This window comes from Xiphias gladius, chromosome 22, assembly GCF_016859285.1.
Source record: "Xiphias gladius isolate SHS-SW01 ecotype Sanya breed wild chromosome 22, ASM1685928v1, whole genome shotgun sequence".
NCBI classification, from domain to species: domain Eukaryota; kingdom Metazoa; phylum Chordata; class Actinopteri; order Istiophoriformes; family Xiphiidae; genus Xiphias; species Xiphias gladius.
The window spans coordinates 16,651,095-16,678,132 of NC_053421.1; the positions used below are offsets into that span (position 1 = coordinate 16,651,095).

General features: G+C 39.8%; 3 protein-coding genes across 8 annotated transcripts; 2 read left to right on the forward strand and 1 right to left on the reverse strand.

The window, feature by feature from the left end:
• Nucleotides 1–197: 197 nt before the first annotated feature.
• On the reverse strand, nt 198–4,403 carry rbm12ba (RNA binding motif protein 12Ba). Of its 5 annotated transcripts, none has more exons than XM_040116819.1 (2): nt 4,364–4,403; nt 198–2,198 (listed from the first exon to the last, which is right to left on the reverse strand). In XM_040116819.1, exon 2 carries the CDS (start codon nt 2,172–2,174, stop codon nt 423–425), a length of 1,752 nt encoding a protein of 583 aa, XP_039972753.1. In that variant the 5' UTR covers nt 2,175–2,198; nt 4,364–4,403; the 3' UTR covers nt 198–422. The 5 variants fall into 5 exon arrangements, with proteins under 5 accessions (XP_039972753.1, XP_039972749.1, XP_039972752.1 ...); XM_040116815.1 differs by lacking the exon at nt 4,364–4,403 and adding an exon at nt 3,085–3,870; XM_040116818.1 differs by lacking the exon at nt 4,364–4,403 and adding an exon at nt 3,268–3,869.
• Nucleotides 4,404–6,338: 1,935 nt separating this feature from the next.
• On the forward strand, nt 6,339–16,573 carry tmem67 (transmembrane protein 67). The gene is made up of 28 exons (XM_040116707.1): nt 6,339–6,562; nt 7,756–7,844; nt 7,961–8,051; nt 8,212–8,311; nt 8,899–8,962; nt 9,077–9,148; nt 9,241–9,303; nt 11,328–11,482; nt 11,561–11,669; nt 11,778–11,864; nt 12,175–12,240; nt 12,415–12,568; nt 12,679–12,799; nt 12,915–13,020; nt 13,257–13,313; nt 13,416–13,514; nt 13,614–13,712; nt 14,038–14,124; nt 14,240–14,339; nt 14,442–14,581; nt 14,677–14,817; nt 14,985–15,065; nt 15,150–15,266; nt 15,370–15,486; nt 15,606–15,713; nt 15,887–15,989; nt 16,121–16,263; nt 16,346–16,573. Exons 1-28 carry the CDS (start codon nt 6,358–6,360, stop codon nt 16,424–16,426), a joined length of 2,955 nt encoding a protein of 984 aa, XP_039972641.1. The 5' UTR covers nt 6,339–6,357; the 3' UTR covers nt 16,427–16,573.
• Nucleotides 16,574–17,645: 1,072 nt separating this feature from the next.
• pdp1 (pyruvate dehydrogenase phosphatase catalytic subunit 1) lies at nt 17,646–26,253 on the forward strand. 2 transcript variants are annotated; one of them, XM_040118264.1, is made up of 9 exons: nt 17,646–17,760; nt 20,063–20,327; nt 20,412–20,579; nt 20,856–21,067; nt 21,533–21,614; nt 22,530–22,624; nt 22,767–22,935; nt 23,046–23,264; nt 24,140–26,253. In XM_040118264.1, exons 2-9 carry the CDS (start codon nt 20,076–20,078, stop codon nt 24,512–24,514), a joined length of 1,572 nt encoding a protein of 523 aa, XP_039974198.1. In that variant the 5' UTR covers nt 17,646–17,760; nt 20,063–20,075; the 3' UTR covers nt 24,515–26,253. The 2 variants fall into 2 exon arrangements, with proteins under 2 accessions (XP_039974198.1, XP_039974199.1); XM_040118265.1 differs by having other exon boundaries at nt 17,654–17,760; nt 20,070–20,327.
• Nucleotides 26,254–27,038: the final 785 nt, after the last annotated feature.

Genomic DNA, 27,038 nt, shown 5'->3' on the forward strand with positions numbered 1-27,038 from the left:
ATCCTTCCAGGAGTCTAGCAGCCATCGCCCAGATTAGGGTATAAAATACTGAGGTTGTTCTTTGTTAGGCAGTTGTTCTCGAAGACAACTCGGGTTGGCTTGTTCCAATACTGGATGCAGAGATATAGCCATATACAACCATATCACTGGGATTTTGCATAGTGAAGTTCTCTTGGGTTAATATGTGAGCCATAAAACAGTGTTTAAGCACAATTTATTTTTAAAATATACAGAATGTTCAGAGAGAATGTGAAGGGGTTTTTAGCGGCAATTACCAAACGTAATGACATTTGATTTAAAATTAAACATTCAATAAGTCAGTAGGTTGACACTGCAGAAAAAGTTTGACAATCATCTTGAAGGGAAAATTAAGATCTCAGAATCAGTCTTTGGCCACTGTGTCTGCATTGGAGCATTAATGTTCAACTTCTTGCCAAGATGTCCTCCATCTGCTTCACATTTATGCAGGTAAGAAGCACTTGTGTCCCCAGGAAGTCCTGACCGTGGAGCCCATGAGCCAGAGCTGCAAGCTTCTGTGACTTAAACTGAACCACAGCCTCACCAATACCCTTACCATCACTGTCATGTAGTAAGATGATATTATCCTTCCTCAGTTTGTATTTCCAGAAAAGGCTTTTTATTTGACTTTTCTTTACATCTTTGTGCATGTTTCTAACAAACAGGCATGTCTGTGCAGCTGAATCTGGGTTCATGCTTGGTGTTTCTTCTGGTGTCTCAACTGGATCTGATTTCCTCTTTCGATACGGTTTCTTGTTTGTGTTCGTCCTCAAACAATGCTTCAGCCTCCTGGGATGGGTCTTGGTCATCATGTCCCTCATCTTCTCCTTAGTGATTGATGATACTACAATGGCCTCAGAGCCCACATGGCACCCAGTGAGATTCAGTGCATAGTCATAGTCCTCAATGCGGTTAAAAATAAGAAAAGCTGTGTCTGTTCTGTTGCCTTCCTTGTCAAGAAGATGGAGTACATTTTTATGTGCAATATTTGGACATCCAAATAATTCTTTTATTTCAGTTTTGGTCATCTTTTTGGGTAGATTACTGACCATGGCAATGTACTCCATAGTTGGTGATAAGGTAGTTGCTGAGTCAAAGTCTGGTCTTAGCTTTTTTGGTGATTTATATGGCAAACAGATGACAGATTGCCTCTTCATTGGCAGCGCGGAAGTGGATTCTTGTTTGTGGTTTACAGTTTCCCTAAGAGGGTTTTGGTGGGGTTTCTCACACTCCCCATCATCAAATGCATATTCACATTCTTGCAGCGCACTGGTCCACATCCTTTCAGTGGCTCCACGTACCTCCACACAGTTGGGGCCCAGTGACTGTTGGTTGAAACGACGAGCATCACACGCATCCTGCATGTTTGCAAACTTCACAAGGCAGCCATGGCTAAGTCCCAACTTTACGTTCACTATGGCCTCTTGTACTGCCAGCCCTTTGAAAAAATGACAGATGTCCTCTTTTGTAGTTGAGGCTGGCAGACCAAAAAGCCTGACGTAGCTGGGCCCTGAGTTTAGATTTAGCTCTGGTGTCCTCCCCACCTCAGACACTACAACTGTACTGTCAGCCTTGGGGATATCAACTCTTGGCCCTGCATCGTTGTTTTCTCTTTTATGGGAGGACTGGAGGCCTTGAAGGACAGTACAAATCCCAAGAAGAAAGGCAGTATTGGAATCAAGTGAGTTCACAACTGAAGTTTGTAGATTTGCAGTATTGGGATACAGAGGCTGTGGCAGATTCGCAGTGCGGGGATCAAGTGGCCGTGCGGTAGAAGGTGGTGGATCTGCAGCACTGGGATCATGAGGCGACGCATTCAAAGATGGCAGATTTGCATCTGGTGATGGCTGAGGTCTCTTCACAGTCAATTGGGTGGGGGAGGCTTTCTTCTTCTTAATCAGTGACTCTAATTTGTGCTCCAGCTCCTCCATGCTGCTTATGTGTAGAGTCACCTTAGACCCTTTGAGCTGATTTCCCGAGTACTGCATGGCAAGCTGGGCATCTCTTTCATTGGTAAATGCAATAAAAGCCTCTCTGAGACTTCCTCCTACTATGTACACCCCACCATCAGGTATGTGAAGGCATTTAAAGAATGCCCTTATATCTTCTGAACCTGCCTTCACATCCAGGCCTTGCAATCGCAGGATTATGGTCATCGTTATACACAGGCCAGTTGGTGTCTGAAAATTGAGGAAAATATGGTGAATGGGACAAAAAAAAAAAAATTAAACAACAGCAGTCGTATGTTTAGTAAGATGTTCAGCCAGAAAAAAAAAAAAATATTTGCCATGCAGGAGCACTGAAAAGGAAAGAGAAAATGCGGCAAAATGTAGAAAAACAAGTTTTCTGTGTCCATGACACGCGTGCAGATACTCACCACAGCACGGTAGTATAAGTGTTAACACGCGCTGTTGAGGTTGCCCTGCATCAAGTTCGCCGTCATTACACGCTGAAATTTGTAGAAGAAAAAAAAAACCCTGTGCGCTCAGCTCCAGAGTGCGCCTCTTCCCTCCCTTTTTGCTCATTGGCTTTGAGATGAGAGCGAGGTGCGTTACCGCCCCGCACTGGACTGGAATGTGGGCTACAGTCGGGTAGTCGCATAGCATCGACAAAGTAACTCCGGCCTGATTTTCTGGCCCAAATAGAAGTTATACTGCATTTAACGTCGATCCGCGCAGTGATCAGCTCTGCACTAATGGACCACATAAAGAATCTACTATATCCTATTTGTGACAGCAAGGATATTTTGGTTTTCATTACAGTTTTACTGAGCTGTCTTTTATACACTGCCCTATATGATTAAAAACCTTCACACCCTATCACTCACATTTTTTCCAGGTACAGTTTAAAGAAAAATGCATTTTCTCTCTACAAAAATGCAGTCTTCAATCCAAACATAATGTAACCTTCAGATTAAACAAAAAATATATATTTTAATTAAAAAAGAAAAAAATCATCACCATAAAAAGTACATTTTTCTTCAGCCATCAAGCGCTAGATCAATGAGCCAAAAACTGACCACAATCTTAAACACCGAACAGATTTTATGCAGAGAAAGGCTCTTACTTGGTCCCACACACCTCCACAGGAAGCTAGTCTCTTCGCAGCTTCTTCTTTGCAACCCAAGTTACAGTCAATGATCCACACATATTGATAGAAAAAGTCCAACTGGCTCTTGTAAGGCTTCTGATACACAGCTTCTGATCTACTCCATTCCTCTAAGCTCATTTCACATAAACATTTACTTACTTGATCTTGTTACAGTATTTGGTTCTCTCTCCCTTGAGGGCTTTGCAAATATATTACCTTACTTTTTCAGGAAGTAAATAAGACAGCTGCAAGGCTGTTACTCTACGTTTCCTGCCAAAAGTCCCCTCTGACTCATACTCTCTTTGGAAATGACTTCAGAATATTAAGATAACCCAAAAAAGATAAACAACGGTTTCATTACGAAGGATGATTTTCTCGATTTTAAAAATGTTCCTCTATGGAAAAAAAGGTTATTTAATCACCCCAAAAAGATTATATATTCTGTTTCACTCTGTATTCTTTTGTAACTATGTGAATATGCGTTTGCAGCTTTTACTGTTGCAACAAAACAGCACTCCATCTCTCTTCTGGTCCTCCCAGCCTCATTCTCAAATATCTTGCTTGTAGTCATCTTTTCTACTTTACATACTACTCTGCTGCAGGATGCTCATCTGGGATGTTGTGCATCTTCTTTCTATTGAAAGCATAACAGAGATAAAATAAAACCATACTTTATCTCTGTTATGAGTTGGCATTTGTATCCCAACAATACCTACTCAGGGTTTTAAAGCACTGAGCCATAAACCTAAATACGGTTATGGTTGAAATTATTAGCACCCCTGAATTTTAAGTGCAAATTTTTTTATTTTTTTTATTTTTAAGACTCCAGTAATTCATCACCTTCACTGAAGTTAAGTGTTGGCAAAGAGGTCGAGAAATACACTCTTGCCCAGATCTCGGCATCTTACCCTCCAACACCTTCTCAAAACACAATGGAAGCTCATTTCTGTTTATGTTAGGAATGGTAAAAATGAAAATAACCATGGAAAATACATACTATGATACTATGATAAATTATTGGCACCCATGAATGTTAAGTACAGAATTTAGAATATGTTCAGGAATAAATGCAAATTAACCAATTTTGTATAATCAAAATATTTTAATAACATGTCCTAAGTTATTGGACAACAACCAAAAGAAATGCTTTCCTATAATGATGTAAAAAAAGACAGACATAAAATGTGCATGAGGCGCAATTATTAGCACCCTGTTGATTGATTTAAATTAGTTCCTCGAACAAAATGAAACTCACCTGTGCTTAATTTTCGGTGTTCACATGACCTGAATAAACTATTGAATGATGGTTTTACTGCATAAAAAGGGGCTGATTGTTCCCAGTTTTTGGTGGTGAAGACAAGAGAGCTGTCTGAGAGCATCACAAATGCTATTATCAAAAAAACATAATTCCAAAGGCAATCGCCAAAGATCTGGAAATCCCTGTTTCAATAGTTTGTAATGTTACCAAGAAGTTTCACAGTCATATAACTGGTAAGACACTTCCAGGATGTGGTGCTAAAAAGAAACTGAATGAGAGAGGTCTGCGAAATTTTGATTCGGATTGTGAAAAACGCCACGTAAGACATCCAAAGAGCTTCAGGCTGAGCTGGAGCAATCTGCACCCATGCTGGGTCATGTCAAGTATAGATAAAAACTATACTTTCAGAACGAGCTACATGTGAGGGAGTGCGGGGTTTCTTCCTGTTTAAGGCACTGTCTCTCGCGACTGGTGGAAGCCTGTGGAAGAAAGGACGGACCAACCTATCCGCCAGCCAAGTGAGCATTAAGCCTAAGCCACAGCACCTCCTCAACGTTCTTGACCAATCAGATAGATGCACATTCCCATTGAAAACACTGTGTAACGTTAAGACAGACACTCTTTTCTAGGAAGTTGGCCACAGCGAACTGCTTGCAGACTGTGGTTTTCTGAATAGAAAGTCGGCACCGATACCTACAGTAGACAAAAAGGTGTGAAAAAACACCCTTAGGTGGGGGGCATTTCCTCAGGTATAAATGCTTCGTTCTCCCAATGCTTGGGGTCTTTCTTCATTTTAACCGCTCGTGTGTTGATTGACCCTTTCTTTGCAAAGAAAATAAAAACCTTGTTGTTCAGTAACCTCGGACATTTTATCAAAATATTTTGAGTATACAAAATTGGTTAATTTACATTTATTCCTGAAGATATTCTAAATTCTGTACTTAACATTCATGGGTGCCAGTAATTTATCATAGTATCTCATACGTTCAATTTACCACGGTTATTTTCATTTTTACCATTCCTAACATAAATAGAAATGAGCTTCCATTGTTTTTTGAGAAGGTGTTGGAGGGTAAGATGCCCAGATCGGAGCCAGAGTGTATTTCTGGACCTCTTTTCCAACACTTAACTTCAGTGAAGGTGATGAATTACTGGAGTCTTAAGAAGTTAAAAAAAAAAAAAACTCACAGGAAATGCTCAGAGTTCAGTGCAGTAGAGTGTGTTCTTTCACAAAAGATCAACCCAAGCCGGCCCCGAAACCCAACTGAAGAAAGCATAGCTAGACGTCATCTTTTACACCCTAAATTTGCTCCTCCTTGCTGGTGGGTTCTCCACCTGCCTTTCTAAAAAATGAACTTCACAGCCTCAGAAAATAATGATGTCATACTTTCCATATTTGATCACATCTTCCACACCTACGTGGAAATAACGGTGTCAGACCCTTTGGAAACCCCCAACTTTCCTGGCCGGCCTGGGTAAGTCTGGGCATGTCCCGACACCATTATTTCCAAGGCTTCTTAGGCTACATTTTTTAAAGACTTTAATATTTTAATCATAACACTTCTCCTATTCATTGCAAGCCTAATGATTGAAATTTAATATCATTAAAATGCCAGCTGTATTGATCAATGTCCAATACATTCTGATCTATACTGTAACACACAGTATATTCTTAACATACTTAATATATCTTGGCGCACAGAGTATATTTCTGGGGATTTTACTGCTACAAAGGTCTTCCACTCATGAAATATAAAGCATCTGTTAAAGATGACTAATGACAGAGGTGATTAAATTTCACAAACAACTCTCAATTCTTATTTTCCTTCACGGTAATATGTGTTTATTTGGGTTTTTGCAAAGAATTTACAATTATATTGATCGATCTTTTTCTCATTTTTCTTTTTTTGTGACGCTCACATAAATCTGGTCGCAACGTCATCACGCTGAATAAAAGGCATTGTGGGTAAAAAGGAAGACCGTTGTTTACCATGGCGACAGGGACGCTACCGTTTGTTGTTAACAGACACAAAGTGACTCTAACATTATTTCTTGTAATTTACATTGATATACTTCACTGCCAACAGTTTATTATCCCCTTTAAGGCTCCTTCGGAGTGCGGTGCGGAAGAATCTTTCGATATCTCGAGTTTGTCGTGTATCAGGTGCGGTCCAAATCAGCGACGGAGCACAACAGGTCGGTTACCATCACACCTCACCACACCACAAGAGCTGATTTATAGACGACACTTTGCCGATAAAAAGTGTTGTTAGTCTTACTTTTGAACAAATTAACTTTATCTGTGAGGTGGTCAACCACCCGCGGCCCAGAAAAAGCCACAATGCGCTGGTTAACAGTTAGCTAGGTACAAATGGCAGGTAATACAGACAGTTTAAAGATCGGTTCAGAACCAGACTAACATGAATCTTCAGAAAATCTTCAAAGGGATATTCACTCTAAAACTCAACGCACAGTTATTATGGAGTAAAATCAGTACCTATAACCAGAGACAACAGCAGGTCTAGGCAATCAATTATATAATATTTATATATAATAAATAATGGTAATGATAACATTTTCCCATATTAGTATGTATCATGACATGGTTAACATTCAAAATCAAATATAAAACAGTCAAAGGATATTTAAAGAGATAAAATATGCTCCACCTTTATGCATAAAGCAACTCATACTCTCCAAAAACTACTGATCATTTTCATTATCAATTAATTTGCCAGTTATTTTCTTCATTTGGTCTATATGACAAGCAAACAGGTGGTCAAAATTGGATTTTTGTATAGAAACAAATCATGCTTCTCTTTTGCTAGTCAGAAGGCCATTGTGCAATCAACAGAAATGTCTGCTCTTGATTATGGTGAAATTGTGTATGCATGGTTCTCCCTCTGCCTTTAAACCTCTTGATTCTGTTTATCACAGTGCACTGTGCTTTATCATGGGTGATAAATTCCTCACTCACCATTGTGTTGTATAAGAAAAGTTCGGATGGCCCTAACTGACAGAAGGAAGGTGCAATGCATGTTATTTATCTATACATCTATTATTTATCTATACATTTATTTATCTATACTGCAAAAAGTGCCTCATTACCTTTATTCTCCGGTTGCATACAAAAACAGCACTTACAATGTCAGGTCACAGGATATTTTAACATTATTTGTACCACATATTCAAACTGAGCTGGAAAGAACTGGTTTCAGGTACTACGTGCAGTTTCACTGTGGTTTGGTGGAGATGGGGTTACAGCCTTATGGGAGTATTAGGAAGGAACATGCACCTTGGATTTGTTAATAAACTAATATCTCATCACATTATACATTACCAACATCCTGTGTGACAACTAACCTGCTCTGGTTTCCCTCTTTTTGCAGGACTGAGCTGTGTCTGCAAAACTGGGTACCAAAGTCTCACCACTGATAAGGCTTCCATTACTTGTCAGCAATGTCCCACTGACAAGGCTGTATGTATAGTTTACTTTTAATATCTTTATTTTCTGTGTATCTTATATTACACTGGGATATTCCATCTCACACTCCCCACAAAATTTCTAATATTATTTGTTATGATGCTTTACAGGCAGTAACAAAAGATGGATTTGGATGTATTCGCTGTCCTAGCAGTCTCAGTGATGAAGGGAAGTGCCAGTGCCCACCAGGCAGTGTCCTGGGTGAGTCGATAATGACAGGCATAATTTATGAATTTACAAGAATAAATTTAAACAGTCTTTAATTTGAATATGTTTGCTGCAAGTTTAACACAATGACGCAATGGCATGGATAACTGTGTGTTTTATATATAAATGGCTAAATCGACCCGTTTTTTTCCAGTGGAGAGAGATGTCAGTGGAAATCTTTTGGCTGAGGCCAGGTGTGAAACGTGTAATGGGAACAGCCCTGCTTTGTCTGTACCAAACAGCAGTGGAGACAGGTACTAATCAATACTATACAACGGGAAAACTGATACACGTATTCAGTGGTTTCCTACAGTCTCACATTCAAGAAGTTGACCAACGCATCTGAGGTTATACCTTTTAGAAATAATATAATTGGAAAAATATTTTGTTTTCTGATTCAACTCTCTAACTGAATTATTATTATGAATTATATATAGTCATGGATTGAGGGTCAAAAGTTTTTGAGAGAATATAAGCGTAGAAGAACATTTGAATTCCTGTAAAAGATAATTTGGCATGGTTGTCTCTTGCTTCTCTCTGGCACTTCTTATCATTTTGAGCACTGTGTTCTTGTTTTCCCTCCTCTCATATCCAAAGTGTATCTTCCCTGTCTTAATTCCTCTGTGTCTCACTTAAGCACTAGCCCATGACCCTCATCGTTGCAAAGACATTATTTGTTCCATGGCATGTTTTCCCTTTTTGTTTGCTTGGACAAATGGCTTATGCCTGCTTATTCTCTCTTAACAACTCTGACAGAGATTGTGAAGAAAAGCTGACTTGATTCCAGGTTTTCTTTCTATACTACGTGAGAGATGGAACAGTCTCAAAAATTGTCTTTCAGGTGTGAGAGATGTCAGGCTTCCTTCATTAATACATCCTGTGTGTGTAACCCTCCCAATGTCCTGGTGAGTTCAGCCAACCCTCTATCCTCAGTACCCTCTACAACATTGTACATTTACCATTCAGTAACAAACTCATAGAACACATATATCATCAATAGTTGGTATGTGGTTTTCCAGGCAGGAGGATTATGTTTTCCTCCAGGCACCCTCTCCACCAATGTGAATCCCAGTGTCAACTATGCTCAGTTGGTGAGTCTCCTTCTCCTCCCTCACTTACTTATTTTACTTTTGTTCATTCTAATATATTCTGATTTGTGTTTTCCATTCTGTTCATCTTGCAGAAGTTCAGTGTCCAGTCTGCCTGGTTTGTGAAAAACCTCTACTCCTCATCAGCAGCCTGCCTTGTAATTCCATGTCTCTTTTTTTCCCTTGAAAAATAATCTTTTTCTTTATCTAATATCATAGGAATCCACTTTTAGCAAAGTCCTTGCAGTCCTATAACGTCACTGCTTCTGGTCAAAGCATCACACTGACACAAACAATGTGCTCATTATGACACAGGAGAATATTTGGAATTTTAGGGTCTGATGTTAGGTTGGTGTTTATGACAAAAACATAGACGTATTCAAAATATACATAGAAATGTTAACCTTAATTGATGCCAAATGCATCTAAAAAATAAGCACATCTAATGATATAATTCAACAAGTATTGTCCTCATGTTGAAAAAAATTCAAATTCAAATAAGCTTTATTGGCATGACAGATCAGAAACCTACACTGATCGGTGTATGTTGCCAAAGCGTACAGAAAATTATTAACAATGACAGAAGATTAGCAATAAATATACAATAGTATGCAAATATCAACCATCATATCAAATACAGTATGATAAAAGGCATTAAATAACAATTATATTCAATTCAACTCCATACAGGACAAAAGAGTTATCCATATTGTATTGAAGGAATGAGTCAAATAGAATAACATTGGCAGCTGAAATACTTTTTCCTATGTAAACACTCAGAAACATTTACTACAGAGCTTGTTTCTCTTAGTGTATGACAACGGGGAACATATTTTGCAGCTAATACTGCACACTTTTCCCCGACGTCGATTGGCCGGTTTCTGAGGATCGGGGAGATGGATAAACTCAGGATATGTATTTTTTATCTTTTCAAAGAAAACCTCTCTCAAATCTTTATATTTCTCACAGTATCGTAGGAAGTGAGATTCTGTCTCAACCTCTCTTTTATGACAAAGTGAACACTGCTTGAAATCCCTGGGTAGCCCGTTCGGCCTGTTTCTATGGCCAGGCTATGTCCACAAAGTCTGTACATTGTCAATGTTTTCCTTAGTTTCCCATCGTTCACAGTGATCAGGTACTCTGCCATCATGTACTCTCTGTTTATGGATAAGTAGAATTTTAATTTACTTTCTGATTTGGTGGGTTTTGTTCCAATATTTGATATAATTTTCTTTTTGAGATGATTTGGTTATGCCAGATTGTTTGGTGTCTGTTCTGAAGCTCTGGTGTGTGTCGGCAGAGCTTTTGGATCAGCTGGCAGAGGGAACTCTTATCTTTGTTCAGCTCTTGGCACTGAAGGGCCTTGTACTGGTAGTAGTGGGGGTCACTATATTTGTGGGTGTTTAGAAAATTTGATGGCTCACATAAACAGAAAAACATATAAATGAGAGCAGCTTTTTGGGAATTTGGCTGTTTTAAATTACTGTATACTGTATGTGAGCAGAGACAGTAGGAGAGAAGCAAACACATAAAGGGCTTTCAAGCCATAGACTAGCTTTTGACCTAGTTCCTGTTAGACTAAGGCAAGCAACAGGCAGTAGCTGCCTGCTGCAGCTGTAGGCAACAATTAAACAACATCTAAACTAGGGTTCGACCGATATGGTTTTCTCAGGGCCAATACCAATTATTAGTAAACGAGGAGACCAATAACCAATGTTTAGAACCGATATACATTTGGAGTATAAATGAAAATCTTGGTGTCAAAATTAAGAACAAGACAAAAAATCCAACAAAAAAATAGTGCTACATAAAGTCTATGGACACCTGCCATTTTGTCCAGGTGTTTCTATTATTTTGTCCACCCCATTTATATCAATGAAAGTTAGGCTAAATAACAGAAACACCTCTCTGTGTAAAGCAATACAGCTCAACAGCACCACACACTAGATCCTCCAAAACGATCATACAATTGAATCAAAAACTCTGTAATACAATTTTAATAAAATTTGAACATTATTATCAGCGCAGTGGCAAGGGCTGATCTGTGATGGCGTGTTTCTCCTAAAACGAATGGAATATGTTGAACAGGGAGATTGTTTCGCATAATATAAGATGTGCCATGATATTATTGGGGCGTTAGGATTTTAAGTCGGTTTGTGTAAATAGGTTTGTGTGTCTACAGGTCTACTCCAACTTGACGGCGTGCCAGGCTCTTGGGAACATGTGCGTGATGAACATGCACTCCTTTAGCAGCGTGTCCACCGATGCCTGTGGTCTCTTTAACTCCATTTTCAGATCAAGGGCTACTGCAGGCTCAACTCAAGACATTTCCTACTGGTAATCAGTACTAGGGTTTCAATTCCATATACTGTGATTTAGTTTCACCAAGAGTAAACATTAAGCTCCTGTCTCCAGGAGAGCTAATCTGCCATGGCTTTACTATGGGGACGAACCCGGACTGGCCCATCGAGTGCTTCAGACTGATCCAGTTCCTATTGGATTCAGTTTCAGAGGAAGAAACAAGGTAAGTGATAAACCCTTATCACCTGCATGTTATTACAAAGAAAGAACTCTGAAGGAAAAACTGTACAGAAAATGTTTTGTTAATCAACATATTCTGTTTATTTGACAGAACACTGACATTAAGCTGCTTGCTGCTGTTTATAATGTCAGAGGAGAGTTCCTCAGATGGGAACAAGTAAAAGGGGGCAATCTCCAGGTAAGATGTCAAATGACTGATAATAAAATTAGATTTTTAGTCTGAATACACAGGAGCATTGTAAGGTATTATAAAATGCATATAGAACTGCTTAGTTCAGCTGCACAGGTTGGTAGTAGAGTCAAATCACACACATTGTTACTCTTTTGCATGTTAACAATACAAATGTATCAGTTGTTACTATTTTACAGTGTGACAGCGAGACTAAATTATACAGGTTTTCATGTGACTCATACAAAATATGAAATATGAATATCGGATCTTGATAAATACTCCACACCAGCTCTCTTCTTCTCTTCCTGTCTTTTAGCTATGTCCAGAATCAGCAACCAAACAGGCAGCAGCCTTCAGCTTTGGAACCGCTTACCAAGAAAGTGTGAGTGTTTCTGCCTTCCTTTAACTCAGAGATGGTGCACAAACTCTCTTGTAATGTAAACTGTGTGTGTGTGTGTGTGTGTGTGTGTGTGTGTGTGTGTGTGTGTGTGTGTGTGTGTGTGTGTGTGTGTGTGTGTGTGTGTGTGTGTGTGTGTGTGTGTGTGTGTGTGTGCAGTGTGATCTCTCAGTAGCAGAGCTGCTGGGTACCCACCCTGAGCCGCTGTTCTACGATGTTTTTATGGATCTTGGTGGAGGAGAGAACAGAAAACTTCTCCCCCTGCCCACATTAGTGTATAACCAGCAATACAATGGACGGTTCATCAACCAAGGTGCAATTTTATTTTTTAGAGTTGGTGTGTGCGTGTGTGTGTGTATGTGTATGTGTGTGCACCAATGTTTGCATGTGTGAATTGGTTTAATATATTTTGTCTTTGTACAGAGAGCATGAAGAACTGGTACCTGTCTCGACGTATGTTTCTTGTCGACACGTTGGGTGGAAGAGAGAAGAGTGTGAGCTCACTACCTAAGGTCATCCGTGTGGCCAGCAGTGTCAGAATTAGGTGGGGTTCTCAATATGCACAGCAGCATGATAAAAAATAAAGAAAGTGAAAGCTTCCTTTTGAAATTTCATTGTGCATCGGTGATGTTATATTTGATCCAGTGTGTGTTTGATAGGTTCCAGCTGGTTCCACGAACCCAGGAAGGACAGGTATTTCCCCCTCTAATGATTGTGACCTACAAAGATGTTTCCATCACGGATATCAATACACAAACTGTGTCTGTGAGTAGGTTGCGCACGCACACGCAAACCCACACACACACACACACACACACACACACACACACACACACACACACACTTTCAGTTCACGTTTTATATCTCAAAAATTAAGTTGCTGTAAGATTGTTTTTCTCAGTAGGCTTTCTGTTAAAGAAAAAAAAACGCTAAATTAGTCACTCTCTTTATCTCAAAAACAAGCTTGGGTTGACTAATGTGTTTAACTTATCTGTTTCTAGACAACATTTAATGTGGAGTATGAGATGGATCAGAGTGAGGCTCGTATAAAGACAGATGTGAGTAGAAGCATGAATTAAATGTTGAGAAGATATTGAGTATGTCAGAGCACACAAGGATATGGTCTCACCTATGGCTTTTAATGTCTTTTGTGTGCACAGACTGCTCTGGGTGTCATGGGTGGTGTGGCGGTGATTTACTCTCTGCTGAAGACAGTCAGCTGGAAGAGAAGGATTGCTTCTCCCCTCATTGATGTGGAGGTACTGCAGCTTTAACATGTCATAATTTAAACCTCTTCCAACTATATGTTGGTGTAAAGCTTGGAAGTAATGCTGGTCTCTCTATTTTTCCTGCCTCAGACAATGCTGAAGTTTTTGTTGTTTTATGCTGGAGATCTGGCCAACGTTTTCTTTGCCGTCACTGTGGGAACTGGACTTTACTGGCTCATCTTTTACAAGGTTAGTCTCATTCCTTTGGGACTTTCTTTTATAGGATTGATGATTTTCATACTTGTGTGATCTTTAACTTTTGTATTAGCATCTCCTTTCTGTATCTTTTTGCTTTGAGCCTTTTTTAAACTTTATTGTTTTTCCAAACACACAGTCTTTCTTTTGTCTTTGCATGGACTTTTATTGTTTTTTCCTCTCTGCACTCTTTAGACAATAAAGGCAAGTCTTTTTCCTCCTTTACTTTCTTTGCCTCACCAATTTTTTGTATGCATAGATTTAGCTGTGATTATTGTTGGCTGCTTTCTGGGATTAATTTATGTCTTTGTCTGTTTAGGCCCAACAGTTTGTATCAGTGCTGTTACCACTGCCTGCTCAGGAGGAGCAGTTTGTGACGTACATTGGTTGTGCCTTCGCTCTCAAGGTTAGACACTTAAAGAACAGATGTTAAAATGAGCAGTGGTGTTTTTTAAAGCTAGGTGGTGTGCTTCTATTAGGAATATTGAAAAAGTATTGTTTTTGTATTTTTGTGTCTCCAGGCTGTCCAGTTTCTCCACAAGCTGATCCTTCAGGTTTCCGTCGATGTATTTCTTATCGACTGGGAGAGGCCACGAAGCAAAGCTAGCAGAACTGTGCAAGGTACAAACATGTTTATTCTGAGCTTACATTTTTCAGTTTTTATACGAAGTAATTATCTAGCTGTGGAGCTTGTTCCAGTCAGCATATTCCCTCCTGTTTCAGCAACTGGTGAACCCAAACGTGACCCCTCTCCAGTCAGTATCTGGAGGACCTATTTTGTGGCCAATGAATGGAACGAGATCCAGACCATCCGCAAAATCAGCCCAACCTTTCAGATCATGACTGTGCTCTTCTTTCTTGAAGTACGTCTTACATCATCACATAAATGCTACTCTTTTTTGAAACTTTTATTATGTCCCTTTTCCTCATTGCTGGTATGTTACCCTTTATTGTTCAGGTGCTGGGTTTCTCTAACTTGGCCCTGAGGGACCCCTGGCCAACTTTACAGCGCTCCTCACAGGCATACACCCCTTCATACAGCCTGACGCTGCGCTACGGTCTGACAGCCACGCTCTGGCTGTGCATTGGTCTTCTGCAGGTAAAATGGCCACCATTCACTCTTATCTCCTCCTTTACTCACTTCGCTTTGATCTCTCTCTTCTTGTTTTTCTTTAAAAGGATATAAGGAATATATATATAGATATAGATATAGATACAGTTCAAATGTGGAGAGCCCCTTGAAAAGATAATAATTTATCCTTACAGGTGATTTTCTTCACCGTGTTTCATGAGCACTTTGTGGAGGACAAAATCCGTCAGTTTGTAGATCTCTGCTCCATCAGTAATGTAAGTAGCAATGTAATATATAATAAACAATTTAACTGTCTGGAATGTTTTACATAAGTGTATTTTGTCTCTATTTCTATGTAGATTTCTGTGCTGCTGTTATCTCATCGTTGTTTTGGCTACTACATCCATGGGCGTTCAGTACATGGCCATGCAGATACGAACATGGAGGAAATGAACAACAATCTGAAAAGAGAAGCAGTATGTACAGCAACACACTACATGATGTGTTAGTATCTGTATCATGATTATTGCATTATTGATTTCACATGATATCCATGCTTTTGTCCTTTTTGTTCTCAAGGAGTCCCTGTGTGGTCAAAGAGGGTTGCTTCCCAACACAGACGTCCAGACCTTTCAGGTGTCTCTTACCAATCGGCTGCGGTCACAGTATGACAGGATACGGGAGCCACTAAACAGGGTGTGTGCTTTCTCTGTCACGTTTGTAACTCTCTTATAAACTCTTGAAAAAAAACAAAATAAGATAAAAAAAGATTCCCAATTTTCTATTTATCTTGTTGACTTTCTCCTGTGCTCCAGAGGAACGGGCCATCACGGCTGATGGACGCATCGACGGCCAACCCGTTTGAGCAGAACATCAGAGCCTACCACACCATGAATCACTTCCTGGGATCCATTATAGACCATGTTAGTACAAGTGCACTTAAACAAACTCACACAAGCAAACTGAACAAAGTCCACTTTGATTTGGTCTGAATGTATATCCACTTGTTTGTTAGATTGTAAAGTACGAGTTGTTTTCATTGACCTTAAATACTTTGTACACACATTTGTCTCTTGTGTTGCCCTGTTCATCTTAGGCCCATGCTGACATGGACTATATTGTGAAGGACAAGCTGGTGTTTGAGAGGGTCATAGGAATGGAGTTTCTCGAACCTAATGAAAAAAGCATCTTTTACAATGGTAATGACCTCTTGGCCGAGACAGGCTGTACATTTCCATTTGTTTATATAGATAGATAGATAGATAGATAGATAGATAATATACACACGGATGTTTGTGTACATAATGTCTGTTTGTGTTTCTCACTTCAGATGAAGCCCACTCCTTCAGTGATGTGCTGTTTTATGGAAATGAGGCCACGCTGCTGATCTTTGATACTTTGTTCTTCTGTGTTGTTGACCTCGGATCTCAGAGCTTTGTACTTGCAGCTGTACTTACATATGTACAGCAAATGGTCAGTATATGTTGTGTAAACAGTATGTTGCCTTCTCTTTGCTAAAAACATAATCTAATGAAAAGCATCTCATTCTTTACAGATATTTCGCTTGATCCGTAACATTCTTGGAAGGAAGAACCTCGTCAACAAGACTCTGGTGGATGAGAGATTTCTGATATAAAAGTCCCTGCAGAGTAGCTGCAAGTGTCAGTCTTGTTTAGTGGCATTTCACTCAAAGATGTTTACTGTTCACAGCTTGTGCAGCTCTTTTTTATACTTTTCTTTACTGTTACATAATGTAAATATCGTAATTTTTGTAATGATTTTGATGTTTTTATTGATTAAAATTTTTTATATGAAGACAGTCTTGTTTTTTTGTCTAGTTTTGTTTTTAGGTCATTTTAATAAAACACAATTATTTCTCCGAATGTATTACGATAATCATGGATTACATATGATAACATAAAGAAACATCTGTGCTACGGGTTTCCCCCAACATATACTGACAGACTATAAATTTGTCAACTGTCAGAGGTTTTCCATATAGTTTATACCATAATACCTACACCTTTAACATGTCTGTGTATATTAGGCCATTTGTGGACAGTGTTGAAAAAAAACCCTCCGCAAGACTGTTTTCTGTCAGCATTAGATTTATATATGAATTTTGCATATCATACAATGGCTTAGCCAAAGCAGACATTACTGTCTGGTTATTTTATGCAGTATGAATTTCTAATTTGTTTTTTGTATCAGCATAAATATTAATTGTGATTGTGATAGAAAATACCTTGATAGAGCAGAGGTCAGTTCATGTAGATTGAACAGAAAAACAGGTTTTGACTTTATAAGTTTCAAGGAAGCCTGCATTGTTCTCTCTTTCTACATCTGAGAAGCACTAAAATGTTAAAACCGTAGTTTTTCTCTCCTTTGCCTTGCACTTTTAGATATTTATTTTTTTCTAAAAAAAATGAACATCTTTTAATGTGTATAGTTTATGGAAAGGTTTCCTATTCCACTGTGTGGTATTTTTGCACTTCTTTGGCATAATTTCGAAAATTATTTATACATTTTGTTGTGCCTTGATGCTTTTGTGTCTGTTCAGAATTCGGCAGGGCACTCTTAGAAAATGAAATGTTTTCTTTTTGGTTGATTTTAATTTTTAGGTGTTACAAAGCCATCTTGCCGTTTAATGGGAAATAACAGGACAAAAATATATGTCAAAGTGTGAACAATAAGAATATATTAGATTTGTTTTCATGTTGCATGTTTTCCAAGTATCACTGCCACATTAACATTAACCTCTACCTCTTCAAACATCTTCTTGTGGGATGCTAAAAAATTAAAGGTTGAAAGGTCCCATCTGTGTGTGTGGAGTTGGAGTGACGTCATGACGTTTGTCAGCGCTAAGCCAATCAGCATTCAGATTGCGTCGCGTCGCTCCAGGGTAACACGGACCAGAGTGTCGGTGCCAAGATATGAACTCTAGTAGCTACTTCACGTCCGTCGGTTAAGGTGAGTCTGAGTTTTTGCTCTGCATTCACAATTTTTCTTTATTTAATGTCATGTCCTGAGTCAGCAAACGTTATCCAGTCTGACGATAGTTGGTGGGTATAACGCAGGCACCACTAGCCCACCGTTAGCATGAATTCGGCTGCTCTGCCCGGTTGACTGACGCACGTTGAATCCGTTTGAGAGCTACTCTGTTCATTGTCTGTTAATGTCATATCGTGGCATCGTTTGTCAGCCCAGTGCAGCTCTGAGACGGATCTTCTGTGTTGCAAGTCCGGCTAATAGCTCTGATGCTAGCATGCATTGTACAGAATTGCTTTGCCACTAGCTAGGAGAGGCTAGTGATGTCAACAAACATGGCAACTTTCTTGCAGAGCTCAGAGCTGGGATGGGCCCGCTGTGGTTTGTCTGACTCATACACCGTTTGTCTTTGGGAGGGTTTTTGGCTGTCCAGCTTACTCCAGCGCAACGGGGATCAGCCCTTTTAGTATATTTTCACCAAAACGTTTGAGCAGCGTAGATTGTCAGTTGAGCTGTCATCACCTGTGCTGCTTCTGCATGAGACTGACTAAAAGTTTTCACTCTGAAGGGCTGCAGATGTAATAGATTATGCAATGAGGACACATAATATGGAGAAACGCAGACAGCAACTAGTTCAGTAGGTCATGACCAGACGGAACATTTCTCAGCATCCAAATGTCAGGGCTGAAATTCATGCTAAGCTATTTTTAGCAAGGCGTACAGCATTGCTGACCTATCCTTGGAGGGAAGTACAGAATTGCAACTCATGCCAGTACATCCTCTGGTGGTGCTATCTCTAATACACATTTTTCAGACAGAAAAATTGAGTTGTACTGAAACCTCAGTAAAAATAAGTCAGCCATTTATTTTTTGCATAAGGCTCTATATTATCTGAGGCTATGGTATGTCAACATTCAACACAGTTACAATAATATATCCTAGGTTTCACATTCCCACATTGAATGCACATTGAGTAAGATTTAAGTGCAAGAGAAGCAGATGAATCAGAGGAATTTTGCTAGATGTATTTCAGTTTTTCATTGTAAGAATACACTCAATCGTCAGTTTATTAGGTACACCTAGCTAAAACTAATGCTGTCTAAAACAGCAGTCCTGCAATAAAATCTACCTTCATTAAGGTTATAATGTTCAGTTTTTGTTGAAACTGTTTTAGAGAGGTATTGATTCAACTTTATGATTATTTTGGAGGATGTAGTTTGCTGTGATGTTGAACTGTATTGCATTATGCAGGGAGATTTTTTTGTTATTTAACCTACCCTGATGGATATAAACAAATAAAACCTAATAATGTGATGATAATAAAAACAGAAATTGAACAGAGGCCTGAAAACATCCTATCCACACACATACACCACCATTATCAACATGCTCTCCACCCTTGATCTTCCCTTCCTTTCCTGTTCCTCAACCCTCCTCTCTGGTGTCTGAAAATTCACTTGAAGACTCACTTGCCAAGGGCGGGGGTAAAAAAGGGTTTACCTGCCAATGATAGTGTCTAACTGGCCAAAAATGCTTGAATACATTTTTCATTGCTGCCACTGATATATATACACATTTTATACCATTGGATCTTATTTGTCTTACTCTTAAATTTGAGGGCCTCAGATCTACTGTGTAATGGGAATGACATTAAGGGAATGACATTAAGTTTTGTCTAATGTTAGGCTTGATAACCATCCAGGGGGCAGAGAAATGGGATGGACGTTTCCAGACGTTTGGTTTTCTACAGAGCCAGTACAATGGGGAGTTAATGAACAACCAGTTTAAACCAATTATCTGATTTAATCTGAACTGCTGACAGGAAAAATATGTGAACGGTGGTCAGCAGGGAGGAGGGATACCAAAGATTGAACACTATATAAATACTCAGATGTTATGGTTAAATGTCAAGTTACTGGCCAGTGTAGTGGGTTACTGTTGTTAGGTTATTCAGACACAAAATTCACCAGATGCTTAAATAAGCACCTGTTTTGCAGGTGCCTATTTAAGCACAGTCAGTCTGTCCCAACTTCAACACCTCATCACATAATCTTTCTTTATGCACATTGTTTGCTTAATGGTGCATAGGGAGAACACTCTGTGCTCAGCAGGTGAATTGATCTTGTTAAAAGTACATCCAGATGTTCTCTGACTGCTTTGCCTCAGAGTTGTGTAAATACGTGTGTGTGTGTGTGTGTGTGTGTGTGTGTGTGTGTGTGTGTGTGTGTGTGTGTGTGTGTGTGTGTGTGTGTGTGTGTGTGTGTGTGTGTGCGTGCGCCTTCAGAGCACAGTCAGCCATGCCTGTGACATCTCAGCTGCTCAGGGGTTTACCCCGCACCAAGGTCTTGGCCTCCAGTCTGTTACCATCTCAACAGCACCAGTCCCATTTAGCACCCATCACTCAACGACCTGCCTCAAGACGTCCATCCCACATGTGGCAGAGTCACCAGCACTCAAGAAGATACCAGACAGCGACAGTGCTCCGCAGCTACATCCTCACGCCTCCACAGGTCAACTCCATTCTCAAAGCCAACGAGTACAGCTTCAAGGTTTGTGGGGTCGTTCATTTACCCAGAAAACACTTACCATCACTACATTTAAGTTTTAGTGTTACTAATTGTATGTGATTATAGGTGCCAGAGTTTGATGGGAAGAATGTGTCATCAGTGATGGGTTTTGAGAGTAATCAGCTGCCAGCCAATGCCCCTATAGAGGACCGTCGCAGTGCAGCCACATGCCTGCAGACACGAGGAATGCTGCTGGGTGTGTTTGATGGCCATGCTGGCTGTGCCTGCGCTCAGGTAGAGCTGACTGTGTTACTGTCTGCTACTTGACATTTTAGTCTGATGTTTACTCTGATTTTCTTTAGAGGATTAATGCATTTTTTAATAATTCAAATTTTATATTAGCACTTAGAAAGTAAATAGCAAAAGCAAATAGAAAGAGAGTGCCTCTTTTAATGTGCTAGTGATTTTATGTCTTTTGTTTAGTTGAGAATATTTAACTTTTAACTGTCGCATCGACACTATTTTTTCCTCGGAATTGTCTAAGTTTCGAACTCTCCTCCTCTCTGCCAGGCGCTGAGTGAGAGGTTGTTTTACTACATAGCGGTGTCTCTGCTGCCCCACGACACATTATGTGAGCTCGAGGCAGCTGTAGAGTCCGGCAGGGCCCTCAGTCCCATCCTGCAGTGGCACAAACACCCCAATGACTACTTCAGCAGGGAAGCTCAGACGCTCTATTTCAGCAGCCTCCGAACTTACTGGCAGGAGTTAATAGATCTCACCAGGTGAGGGCTGGAAAACAAAATGGAGGATGCCTTTTAGATCAGCATCGCTGTGGCAAAATAGAAAGAAAGAGGTAGAGGTTTCCCTAATTAATTTCAGTACACAACTATGGTGCCACAGCTCAGTTTTTGCCTTTGTGCAACGCACTGCTTTGGCCTACCAAAAATGCCAGATGTAATACCTTACACTGTACAGGACAATGTAACTTGTGGCCATATACTAAGCATCAAGACATAGGGGGAAAGTTTTGGGATGTACGGTCCTGTTTTAGAAAAGTATAAACTGCTTTCAAGTTTCTTAGCTTTTGCTAACATTTTAAACTGGACTTCCTGGTTTCTTGATCTGTACCTTGTAACAAGACGCCCACACCAACACTGGCCCGTCTGTTGTTTTGCCAATAGTTGTTTATGTCCTCGACCTCTGGCTTCCTCCCTCTGCTTCACACATATTGCTGTCTTTGTTTTCAGCCCAGGCGAGGTTCCAGACACCCGCGAGGCGTTGCTGAGTGCCTTCAAGAGGCTGGACAATGACATCTCTCTGGAGGCTCAGGTGAGAACTGTGCTGGGTTGATGAGAAACAGTGCAGCTGGTTCTTCTAAAAGAATATGTTCTCCTCAAAAAAAACATAAACATCTGGGTTCCTCTCTAACTTTGCTGAGTGAAACAGTTTGACAGGCCTTTTTACATCAGACCATGTTCCAAATTTTGGAGTTCACTCTGCAAATTTGCATAAATAGGTCCTGGAACAACACTGTGGAGGGGTAGTCAACCCATGTCAAAGACTGAGTACCTTAGACTCAGTTTGCTAAATATTTTGTTAATTTTAGACAACTTCCTTATCTAAAATTATATTATCTAAGACGACAACAGCTGTAAAGGTTTGACTTTAAGGCTGTTGTAGTTCTCCTTTAGTTTTAATTGAACTGTTTTACATTTGGACCTGTTTTTAACACGAATGAATGTAATATCCATGTAAATGAAGCCCACAAGGCTTAATCTGCCAACTGACAGTGTTGTTACATGAAGGCACTGCACTATGACAATAGGTCTCACACATGTTGCATTAGATATTAGATGTATGTGTATGTATTAGATTTTCATAGCATACTGTAATCTGATATTGTCAAATTATATGTCCAGGCACAAATTCAAGATAACGTTTTAAAAGTATTTGCCGGTGTCAATGTTGTTACTGACTCCAAAGTCCATGTCACTGGTATTATAGTCTGAATCATATTGCATGTCAGTAAATTCTGCCCGAGGGGAACACTTGAGTTCTTTCACACATTAAGATACATATTGAATATAACCTTTGCCCAATGGCAGCAGCTCAAAAAAAAGCGTGAGCATCCAAATTTAAACTTTTATGGTTTAAGTAGGAGCTCAGGTGTCATAGTCTCTGCAAGTATTTTAAACCATGTGCGATATCTTGTGTGGAGGCTCACGGTGTTAATTTGCCATGCAGGTTGGAGATCCGAATGCTTTCCTGCACTATTGGGTTCTGAGAGTGGCCTTTTCTGGAGCAACAGCTTGTGTGGCTCACATCGACGGATCAGAACTGTATGGAGAATAAATACATACATGCATTTTAACAAAACTGATATCTCCTGATGTAAAATAGTTATTCTGTAAAGGTCAAATATTTTAATAAATATTTCAAGCTTTTTTTGTACTTTTGTTCCTACCTTCTCTGTTCCTAAAGGTTTATAGCCAATGCAGGAGATGCCCGGGCAGTGTTGGGGGTGCAAGAGGAGGATGGTTCATTTAGCGCTCACACCCTCTCTAATGACCACAACGCCCAGAACGAAGATGAGGTGACTCGGATACGGGGTGAACACCCTCCATCAGAGAGAAAGACAGTTATACGACAGGTATTACACCTACCAATTGGCTCAGTGTGGTTGTTATTACAGCATTTATGAAAACCTTTCAACCTTTTTTTTTTTTCTCCTCGCCTTTTCTTTTTGTTTATTACCCTCAGGACCGGTTGCTCGGCCTCCTCATGCCGTTCCGTGCATTCGGGGACGTGAAGTTCAAGTGGAGTATTGAACTTCAGAAGCGCGTGTTGGAGTCTGGACCTGATCAGCTCCATGAAAACGAGCACACCAAGTTCATCCCACCAAACTATCACACACCACCCTACCTGACCGCTGAGCCAGAGATCACATACCACAAACTTCGGCCACAGGATCGCTTCCTGGTGAGAAAAGAGGCAGCAACACAGTTTCATCACTTACTTAACTCCTGTATGTCAATAGATAAAGGCTGCTTTGCGTTATTTACAGAAGTAGATAATTAGGAGATTGTTAACCTAGGAAGATGACGGCCCCATTTTTAATTCTGCCCATCAAGCTCTGATTGGAAGACTGTTTCTCCAACATAGCCGTCACTGGATACAACACCAGAAATATTTGGATTGTAAACAGAGATGTGGGTGGTGATTCAGAGGTCAGGAACCAGGCTAAGAGATTTTACCGTCCACAAAATGCTAGAAGTAATACACAGTGTGGATCTGGCTTCTCACTTTTAGATTGGAAAGATTAAATGCACTGGTTAATAACAACCAGCGCCAGCAGATTTTATCATTCACAGCTAATTAATTGTGAGATCTGACCACATTGTAAAAGGAAACTCTTGACTGATAAATGTGCTCTTTATGCTGACGAAGAAAACAAAGATGGTATCCTACAAAAAGATGTACATTTTTGGGTCTTTGTGATGTTTAATAAGACAGAGTGACCTGTGTCAATTTTAAAACAGAGTGGTCCTTCTTCAGAGGAATTATCTCTTGTCTGGGCTCATGATTTCATGTCGTATGGCTGAATTTTTGGTTTTTCTCTGGTTGGTTTGAAATGAGAACTCTGACCTTTGCAGACAAAGGTTGTATTTATGATTCGAAAAATTGTTTTTCTTTGAGTTTCCTGTGGCAGTATTTCCCAGAATGGATAAATGGTGTTTTTGTAATGAATCTCATTAACTGATCTAACTCTATAGTGAGTATGTGAGTAACTTCACTTGTCTGATGGTACTCCTGCGTGTTTATTGATTCCAACTCTCCTCTGTCTATCCCTGCAGGTGATCGGCTCTGATGGCCTCTGGGAGACCCTCCACAGACAGGAAGTGGTTCGTGTTGTGGGAGAGTATTTAACAGGGGTGCACCAGCGTCAGCCGCTCAAAGTCGGAGGCTACAGGGTCACCCTAGGACAGATGCAGGGGCTTCTTGAAGAGAGGAAGGCTCGCGTGTCTTCGGCTTTCGAGGATCAGAACGTGGCGACCCACCTGATGCGTCACGCGGTGGGAAATAACGAGTTTGGCACGGTAGACCACGAGAGGCTTTCGAAAATGCTGTCGCTGCCCGAGGAGCTGGCTCGCATGTACCGGGATGACATCACCATCATCATTGCTCAGTTCAACCCTCATGTGATTGGAGCACAGAGACAGGAAGGGTAGTCTTGCGCTGTTCAAAAGCCATTCACTGGTGTCACACTGACGAGTACACTCACCTCTGTAAATGTGTACTGCAGATCTACACGTAAGCACACTCTGTGGACAAGCAGGCCACAGCGAGAAAATAACTGAAGGAATTTGTTTTCACTCTATTTATGTAAAGAATTTGTATGTTTTTATGCAGTGCTGCAGAAGATCCGGTTTCTTATGACGTAAAAAAACTCTCTCTAAAAACAAGTTTGAAGTGTTTTATATAAGATGTTATTTATGACAATATTCTGCTGCAACCGTTTCATAAACACTTATCTGCAAGGCTGATAAGACACTGTTACTAACTGATTTTTGTGCCAAAAGTTTCAACCGTTCAACCTTGTTTACTGTAAGACTCAGCAGGGTTGAAATTATAGAAATTCCAAGGAGGGTGAAGGTTGGGACTTTACAAGTAAAGAGTCCCTGCAGCACTGATCCAACCTGCCTTTTCAGATATGGACTCTTAACTGGTCTGAGACATGATAACACCAGACTCTCTTTTTCTGTTGTCGGGTTTTGACACTCAAGTTAAAGTGCTGACGTTGAGCTCACATCCATAGGACATTCACATCCATACTGGATTGACAGTGTAGGACCCACAGTGCATTGGATGTGGATGTAAATACCCTAGCATTAAAGTTTAGCCCAGAAGATCGTCCCAAGAGAAAGAGGGAAGAGAGAGAAAATAATTCTGTTTCAAAATTTTATGGATTTTCTCAGACTTTTCTCTCTAATGTTTACTTCTTTAAAAAAAAATACTGGATACTTTCACCTCTTTGGGCTTTTAAAAATCCTTTGAATGAAACAACCTGAGATGAATATTGTTCAGCTGCTTACAACTTGTGTTTTGAGCAGCCAGTAACGTTTAACAAGAGAACACAAATAGGCAGTGCCTCATTTTAAAGGGTCACAAGCCAGAATGGTTTGGAACCACTGAGCTTGTTTTTATTTAAAACCCAGTAGTACACTGACGACAAAGTTAAAACAAAACTGTCCAACTATTCACAATATTTTTAACAAGTTATGAGCTTGAACCATTACAGGTAGAATGATATGTACCAGGCTTTTCTGTGACACTATCACTTGATTATTATGGTGTTTCTTTGCTGAAAAAAGTAATAGTAAAGTGAAATATTCTCCATTTCTCAACACTACTTTGGCTAGAAAGACAGTAGTAGATTTAAAGTCAGTATGTGTGTTAGTGAACCCTCTAAGCAAACACACTAACTGAACTTTACCACAATCAAACCATGTGGTAAAATCGGTGAAGCTTCTGTTTTCAAGGGGTTGTAGTAAAATCACAGTTTGTAGTTATTTTCCAAGCTTTGTTGGCTTTAAAGGGATGCATGGTCATCTTGCCTTATGTTTTTTTTTTTTTTTTTTCTCACAGTTCATTAGCAGTGTTGAAAACAGTTTCTTACAGATTTTTTTATTCACGACAGCAATGGTGAAAGTAGAAGCAGACTACTCTCCTTATACTCTCCAGTTAAACACTATTTACAGGGGCATGGCTTTGTGTTTAAGTGTATTTAAGCCCAGATGAATGAGCAGAATGTAAATTTGAAACAAGCTGTTTGAATATTATTAAGTTTATTTATTCAGCTTTAGCATTATGTTACACATGTTTATCTAAGGTTGTATGTATAAATTGTAACTTATGTGGATTAAGTTTTGTATATAGAATGGTTTAATAAAAGACTGTATACACAACACCTGGTACTGCTGTTGTTTGTTGTGGTTGACACAATCCGCCCTGTGGTGAACACACTACCCCAGCCCGGGGGGATGCAGAAAGACGCCCCAGTAACCGACAAACACCTGGAAAGTTGGCGTGTCTCAGGTGGTACAATGTGATGGTCGCTGCACCCTTGCTTGTGAGGCGGCAGCCGTCACTGCTGAGTATATGTCACTGGGTTCAGTGGTACATGTGGCAGTGACACAATGGTTTAATCCCTGACGTTGTTGTCATGAGGTGGTCACTTCACCACCACTAGATGATGCTGCAGTATCAGAAAGACCCAAGTGTCCAACGGAGGTTGAACTATGACACATACCAGTTCTGGAAAAATACTGTCATCAGCTGGACATTTTGTGTAATAGCTGTACAACTAAATATAACTGAATACCTAAATAAATAATATTGTTGGTTATATAATTAAAATGGAAAAAAAGAGTGTAAAAATAAATCCTGCACGTTATCCTTTTCCTTCAACCAGTTGATTAAAATAAATTCGAACTGGTACTTTAATCCCATTCATTTAGCCTTTATAGGGAGCATATAAACATTTAATAAATGGTTTATAACACAGTTTAATGCATTTGTGAGCAGATACAAGAGTTTGTTCATTTGTCAACAACTTAAACCCATAAGTGGCTGTGGTAAAATACAGTTGTAATAAAAGAAAATGAGTCTTCATAGGAGAAGCTATAATTACTGACGAATACGCTACATTAATAAACATTTAAATGTCCTTATATCTGCTAACAACTACATGAT

Coding starts and splice junctions, on each gene's coding strand:
- pdp1 (XM_040118264.1), top strand. CDS start 20,076: ATGCCTGTGACATCTCAGCTGCTCAGGGGTTTACCCCGCACCAAGGTC. Junction 21,615..22,529: donor ACATCTCTCTGGAGGCTCAG/GTGAGAACTGTG, acceptor TTTGCCATGCAG/GTTGGAGATCCGAATGCTTT. Junction 23,265..24,139: donor GGCCACAGGATCGCTTCCTG/GTGAGAAAAGAG, acceptor CTATCCCTGCAG/GTGATCGGCTCTGATGGCCT.
- rbm12ba (XM_040116815.1), bottom strand. CDS start 3,246: ATGAGCTTAGAGGAATGGAGTAGATCAGAAGCTGTGTATCAGAAGCCT. Junction 2,199..3,084: donor GTGGAGGTGTGTGGGACCAA/GTAAGAGCCTTT, acceptor CTCAATTTTCAG/ACACCAACTGGCCTGTGTAT.
- tmem67 (XM_040116707.1), top strand. CDS start 6,358: ATGGCGACAGGGACGCTACCGTTTGTTGTTAACAGACACAAAGTGACT. Junction 11,670..11,777: donor GTTTCAGAGGAAGAAACAAG/GTAAGTGATAAA, acceptor TTTATTTGACAG/AACACTGACATTAAGCTGCT. Junction 11,865..12,174: donor TAAAAGGGGGCAATCTCCAG/GTAAGATGTCAA, acceptor CCTGTCTTTTAG/CTATGTCCAGAATCAGCAAC.